Source organism: Nicotiana tabacum, chromosome 1 (genome assembly GCF_000715075.1).
Source record: "Nicotiana tabacum cultivar K326 chromosome 1, ASM71507v2, whole genome shotgun sequence".
Taxonomy (NCBI): Eukaryota; Viridiplantae; Streptophyta; class Magnoliopsida; order Solanales; family Solanaceae; genus Nicotiana; species Nicotiana tabacum.
Genome location: NC_134080.1, coordinates 57,649,482 through 57,656,807, shown reverse-complemented (window position 1 = coordinate 57,656,807; position 7,326 = coordinate 57,649,482). Strand labels below are relative to the sequence as shown.

Below are 7,326 nucleotides of genomic sequence, written 5' to 3'. Positions count from 1 at the left end.
CACCGTACCTGAAGATATACGATGGTACTACAGACCCATAAGATCACATCATCTACTACGTCACAGCGGTGAAGGGCAACGATCTTTCGAAGGAGCAAGTACCATCGGTATTACTAAAAAAGTTCAGGGAAACCTTAACAGGGGGAGCCTTAACCTGGTATTCACAACTGTCGGCGCGGTCCATAGCAATGTTCGAGGAAATGGCCGACAAGTTTGTCACCGCCCATGCAGGGGCTAAAAAGGCGAAAGCCAGGGTGAATCATATATTCTCCATTAGGAAATCGCCTGGCGAGGGACTCAGGGACTTCCTCACCCGGTTTAACAAGGTGAGAATGAGTCTACCAAATGTATCAGAAAGGATGACGGTAGTGGCCTTCCAGAATGGGTTGAGTAGGAACGGGTCAAGAGCAACCAGAAAACTATTAAGCAGGCTCATGAAATACCCTCCCACCACTTGGAAAGAAATCCACAATGCCTATTGCGCCAAGGTGAGAGCCGACGAGGACAACCTTAACAGTCCGACCCAACGGTTGACGTCAGTTCAAGTAGAATCAAGGAAAGATCGTCGTAACAACGGTCGAAGGGATCAGTCGGGCCCTCGTCTCAACCAAGAAAGACATCAGCCCTACGTCAGAACAGTTGTCCCACCGTCTCCTCGACATACGGAAGGGCCACCCAGGCCGCTCACAGGGACTCAGCAAAATAAAAGAGGTATGCCTCCACTCTTATTCGCTCACAATTTTTGTGTTTCCCCTTCAGAAATAGTGTACGCACTAGAGAAGCTTGGCGTGAAGGTGAAATGGCCACAAAAGATGAAGTCCGACCCAAGTACTCGGAAGTTGAATGTCCTCTATGAATTTCTCCAGGAACGGGGTCACAAAACCGAGGACTGCATAGCTCTACGGCAAGAGGTAGTAAAAATGCTATGAGCAACCGTGGACAAGCCAACTTTTCCCGCGAACGTGAACAACACCAGGGACCTCCAAAGCCACCCTCCCCCGCTCGCACCATCCAAATGATCATCAGTGGAGGCGATGAAGCAACGATCAACCATGTGAAGTTCACCACTACACATAAACTAAAATGGTCGATCACCCACGAACGATACGACGACCTCGGAGACAGTATCATCTTCGATATGTCAGATACCGACATTTTGACTTTTCCTTATTTTGATGCTCTTGTTATTACTTTATGTATTTCGGATACAGATGTAAGAAGAATAATGGTAGACGATGTAAGTGGCGCGTGTATTATCCACCCTCACATCCTCACACAAATAAGACTCGAAGACAAGATAGTACCTCGTTGCATAACACTAACAGGCTTTAACAATGCAGCTGAGCGAACCTCTGGGGAAATGACGCTACATGTTCTGGCTGGGGGCATCACCCTAGAAACAACATTCCATGTCATAAACCAAGATACAGCTTACAACGCCATCATAGGGCGGCCATGGATACGCGCCATAAGGGTTATCCTGCCATCATAGGGCGGCCATGGATACGCGTCATAAGGGTTATCCCATCAAGCCTCTATCAAGTAATCAAGTTCCCTACTCCATGAGGAATGTTCAGTATCCGGGGAAAATAATGCACCACCCAAGAATGCTATCATATCGCCCAGGATTGCACGTACACCCAACAGCTGAAGGGAACTGACGCAGAGGCATAGAAATTACCAAAGTCGGGGACCAGACTCGACGTACAAACAGACGTCATCAGGGACCCCAACATTGTGGAAGTCATTGAGTCAACGGTAGAAGATCTCAATCCCGTCCAACTGAACAACAGCAACAGCAACAAAAAGGCTTACATCGGACATAAGCTCTCAGAACCAGGTAAATTTCACAAGTTTTTAATTGACAATGCCGATCTGTTTGCTTTCTCCCATGCAGATATACCGGGTATCCCAAAAGACGTGGCCATACACAAGCTGAACATCAACCCACTCTATCCACTAGTGCGTCAAATAAGAAGGAAATTCAACTCCGCGATCAATGAGGCCGTAAGTGATGAAGTAGATAAACTCCTCGCCAACGGTTCCATCCGGGAATCAAAATACCCCCAGTGGGTTGCCAATGTGGTCATGGTAAAAAAGAAAAACGGAAAATGGTGAATGTGTGTAGATTTCACACACCTAAACAAGGCATGCCAAAAAGACTCTTTTCCATTACGTCACATCGACCAGCTCATCGACGCAACAACAGGAAACGAATTGCTAAACTTCTTGGACGCCTACTCGGGTTACAACCAAATCCTCATGGAGAAAGAGGACCAAGAGAAAACTACTTTCATCACCCATCAGGGAACGTACTGCTACAAAGTCATGCCATTCGAGTTGAAGAATGCGGGGGCAACGTACCAAAGGTTGGTCACCAAGATGTTTAAAGTTCAACTCGGCAAAACAATGGAAGTTTACATATCAAAAAGTAAAGAAGATCACATCGATCACCTAAAAGAAGCCTTCGGTATACTGAGGCGGTACGACATGAAACTAAACCCCGAAAAATGCGCATTTGGCGTAACCTCGGGCAAATTTCTCGATTTCTTGGTATCACAAAGAGGCATCGAAGTCAATCCCGATCAAATCAAAGCCATTGAAAGGATACCTGAAGTGTGTTAACCAGCAAGAAACAGGTGCAAAAATCGACTGGCCGTATAGTTGCCCTGTCAAGATTCATCTCACGGTCATCCAACAGATGCCACAAATTCTTCAACGTGCTGAAAAAAGACAACGGGCTCCAGTGGAATTCATAATGCATCGATGCCTTAAGATAACTAAAGGCATACTTGTCCTCGCCCCCACTACTTCCCAAAGCAGAGCCTGGCGAACTCCTCCTAATATATTTAGCCGTCTCAGAAGTCGCGGTAAGTGCGGTGCTGGTCTGCGATAACAAAGGTACGCAATCTCCAATTTATTATATTAGCAAAACCCTGGTCGATGCCGAAACGAGGTACCCCTACCTCGAGAAATTGGCCTTACCATTGGTTATAGCTTCACGAAAGCTTAGACCCTATTTTCAGTGCCATCCCATATTGGTAGTGACGACCTTCCCTCTTGCGGAGCATCCTACATAAACTCGAATTGTCGGGAAGAATGGCCAAGTGGGCCATAGAATTGAGCGAGCACGATATAACATATCAGCCGCGAACAACGATAAAATTGCAGGTACTTGCCGACTTCGTCGCCGATTTTAGTGCCAAAATAATGCCCGAGGTCGAGCAGGAAGCTTCTCATACCTCCCCTGGGAAACCTGACCTCTATGTCCTTTACACCGACGGCGCATCCAACACGTCGGGATCTGGACTAGGACTCGTACTCGAGGTCCCAATAGGGGAAGTTATCCACCAGTCCATACGGTACCCCGATATGACTAACAATGAGGCCGAGTATAAGGCCATAATTGCAGGGTTAAAGCTCGCTCTCAAATATGGAGCACGACGAGTCATCCTCAGATGCGACTCACAACTCATCGCCAACCAAGTTATAGGAGCTTTCCAAATCAAAGAGCAAAGGCTACAAAAGTACCAGGCAGAAATTCACAAACTACTACCAGAATTCGATGAATGTCGACTCGACCAGATACCTCGAGCTCAAAACATCGAGGCGGATGGCCTCGCCAAACTAGCAACAGCTACCAAAAATATCACTAAAGAAAATGTGGTCACTCTCCTCCACTCGTCAATAGACCAACTCGAGGTACATTCCATAAATTTGACTTGGGACTGGCGCAACCGCATCATGACATATTTGCAGGAGGGAGTACTCCCACAAGACAAAAAAGAAGCCAAAAAGCTTCGAATGCAGGTAGCCAGGTACAACATCATAAATCACGACATGTACAAGAAAACATTCGAGGGGCCCTTGGCGAAATGCTTAGGGCCAAATCAAACAAGACGTGTGCTCAAAGAAGTGCACGAAGGTCATTGTAGCGCCCATAGAAGCAACCAAGCCCTCATCAGATGTCTCATTCGGGCAGGTTATTACTGGCCCACTATGAAAAAGGAAGCTGCAGATTACGTCAAGAGGTGCGAGCAGTACCAAAAGTGCGCACTTATGATACATCAAGCGAGCGACAACCTCCACTCTGTCACTTCGCCATGGCCGTTCATCAAATGGGGAATGGACATCATCGGACCCCTCCCAGCGGGGAGAGGTAAGATACGTTTTCTTTTGGTTTTAACAGACTACTTTTCCAAATGGGTGGAAGTAGGTGTGTTCACCCAAATATGTGAACATGAAGTCATCACATTCATATGGAGGAACATCATATGCTGCTTCGGCATCCCCAAAGAAATCAGCTGCGATAATGGGCCCCAATTCACTGGGAAAAAGACCATTGAGTTCTTCGAAAAATGGCGCATCAAGCGAATACTCTCCACACCATATCATCTCACTGGAATGGTCAAGCCAAATCATCCAACAAAATAATATTGAATATCTTAAAGAAAAAGCTCAAGGACGCCAAAGGGTTATGGCCGGAGTTGCTACCAGAGGTACTATGGGCCTACCGCACCACGCCAAAAACAAGTACAGGCGAAACGCCATATTCTCTTGTCTATGGGACCGACGCCATGATACCTGTTGAGGTCAGAGAGCCTAGCCTGAGATACTCCAATGAAAGCGGACAAAACAACGACGAGAACAGAAAACAAGACCTCGACGAGGCAGAAGAACAAAGAGACATGGCTTACGTAAGAATGGTAGCCCCAAAACAACAAGCAGACAGGTACTACAACAAAAAGGCCAAAATATGACCACTTAAAGTTGGAGACTATGTTCTCAAGGCCAAAACACAAGCGAGCAAAGACTCGAAAGAAGGCAAACTAGGAACCAATTGGGATGGGCCATACAAAATCACAACAACAGCAAGCAAATGAGCATTCCAACTAGAAACAATGGAAGGAAAACTACCACAAAATAATTGGAATGTCGCCCACCTCAAACACTTCAACTTCTGAAAAAGGACGCCCCTTATGTCGTACTCTTTTTCCCTCACTCGGGTTTTGTCCTAATTGGGTTTTCTCGGGGAGGTTTTTAACGAGCCAACGAGGGGGATGTCTCGAAGTTCAAAGTATAATTCATTTCCCGGCCTACGGATTGCTTCTCTAGGACGAACGATGAAGGGACTAGATACATGGAAACCTCTCCAATATTTGTATAAAACAGACATGTATAGTACTCCAGTGAATGAAATAAAGCAGCATTTTGTACTCTCCAACAAGATATTCTCCAATGAGTGAAATAAAGCAACATTTTACTCTCCATAGTTTTTTCATCTAACATTCGACCTCGCTCGAATTACATAACATTCGACATCGCTCGAATTACTAAACTTTCGACATCGCTCGAATTACTGAACATCCGACCTTGCCCGATATACTGAACATTCGACCTCGCTCGAATTACTGAACACTCGACCTCGTTCGAATTACTGAACATTCGACCTCGCTCGAATTACTGAACATTCGACCTCGCTCGAATTACTGAACACAGCCTTGCTCGAGTTACTTTAAGATCTGCGACCGACTATGCCGAAACATTACACACAAGCGGCCAAAAAGCCAGGGACTTTACCTCACAGCAAACAAAAATAACAATTCGGAGATACATAGCAAAAAGGTAATCATTCCATTACAACTGTTATATTACAAAACTTTTTACAAAGGGCCTAAAGACGCCCTCACAAAAATAGCAAGGCAAAACAAAATAAATACAACGGCCCTATGCCGCGTCATCCCCCGCGGTATACTCCTCGTTATACCAAGAATCAGAGGCGAGCTTGTCCGCATCATCATCGACATCGTTCCCGCCAGGCGTACCGGGATCATACCACAGGCTTCACAGGCTGCACATGCTTTAACACGAACACCCTTGAGTTCTACCTCGGAAACCTTCCCGTTGGCCTTCAAGGAATTGTACACATCAAGCTGAGCCTCGGCATGAACCCACATCTCATACAACTCCTGCAGCACGACGGGATCAACAGAACTATAAGACATGGATGGATGTGACTGTCATCACACTTCATCTACCTTCAAAGCAACAACCTATTCACTCAATCAGGAATACTCCGCCTCCAGATCTGGGATCCGCTCTTTTAATCTCGCTACTCAGACCTACAAATGCGGAGGGCATCATCCAGGGCTGCTACTTCAGATATGGCAGCCACCCTGCCTTTTTCGGTACGAGCCAATTCATTGACTTTTACGCTCAACTCACCCTTCAAATCAACAGGCTCTGCTTCTCTTCACCCAAGCTCAGCAGTTAAAGAGCCCACCTGCACCTGAAGATCGGCGTTCTCGGCCATCACCCCTTTGCTCACCTCGAGCTCATCGTCCTTGGCCTTAAGAGCTGCCTCAAGTTCACTGCATCGACCTATGGCCTTCATTATCTCATTATCCCGCTTCTTTAGCTCTTCGATTTTCTATGCCAACTCCTCCTCCTTCTGCTTAAGCCCGTCACAAAATAGCTGAAAATAACTATCTTGAGTGAAGACGTCGGCCAACGCACGGTGCTTAGTGTGGCACTCTTTGTACTTGGAGGCCACCTTCTTAAAAATGGTCGTCCTCCATTCATCCCTCCGGTCGTGCTCGATATACATAATCAGAGTCTGACATGCAGAGGAAAGAAAATCAGCATAAGAAGGTTATGCATGAGAAGCAAATCCTAACAGGAAAAGAAAAACACTTACTCGCAAAGCCATGCCAGAAATACTCCGCAATAGCTCTGCATCACTCATCGCCTGAAGCGTCGCGTTCTCAGAAGCAGCGCATAAGGGGGCGAAGGACGACACTACCTGCTCAACGTTCGCCAAAAGATCATAACCTATGTGAATGATCACGTGTCGGTTAGGACCCTCCGTTCTCACTTCCATGCGGGTATTTCTCTCCACAAAGGCCCGCTCCTCTTCGGGGTCGATGTCTAAGCCTGAACCATCGTCCTCTACGAGCATCGCCCCATCCTCTCCGGCCATCGATGATGCACCACCTTCAGCAGCCCGTGCAGGTTTCCCGCCTTGACATATCCCTTTGGCCCTAGGGGACCTCCCCGCCATAATGGCATCTGCCATAAATACAGCCACTGCATCTAGCATAGGCGAGGATTCTACTCTCGAAGAAACAACCTTCTTTTTTCCAGCGCTAATGGCGACGGCCTTCCCGAGCTCCGCCCTCCTCCTCTTTCTCGACTAAAGCTCTTCCCCGTTAGAGGACTCATCTGCGAGGTGGTAGACAGGCTGGGAAGAGATCTTATCCCGTACATCGACATCCCAAGAAGAGGGGTCCCTTGTTGATAAAGTTTGAGTAAGACCTACTCATGCGG

General features: G+C 46.9%; 1 protein-coding gene across 1 annotated transcript; it reads left to right on the top strand.

Annotated features, from left to right (window-relative positions):
- Positions 1-200: 200 nt before the first annotated feature.
- LOC107820874 (uncharacterized) lies at positions 201-929 on the top strand. Its single transcript, XM_075219418.1, has 2 exons — positions 201-711; positions 760-929. The coding sequence occupies exons 1-2, from the start codon at positions 201-203 to the stop codon at positions 927-929; spliced, it is 681 nt and encodes a 226-aa protein (XP_075075519.1).
- The last annotated feature ends 6,397 nt before the right edge of the window (positions 930-7,326 follow it).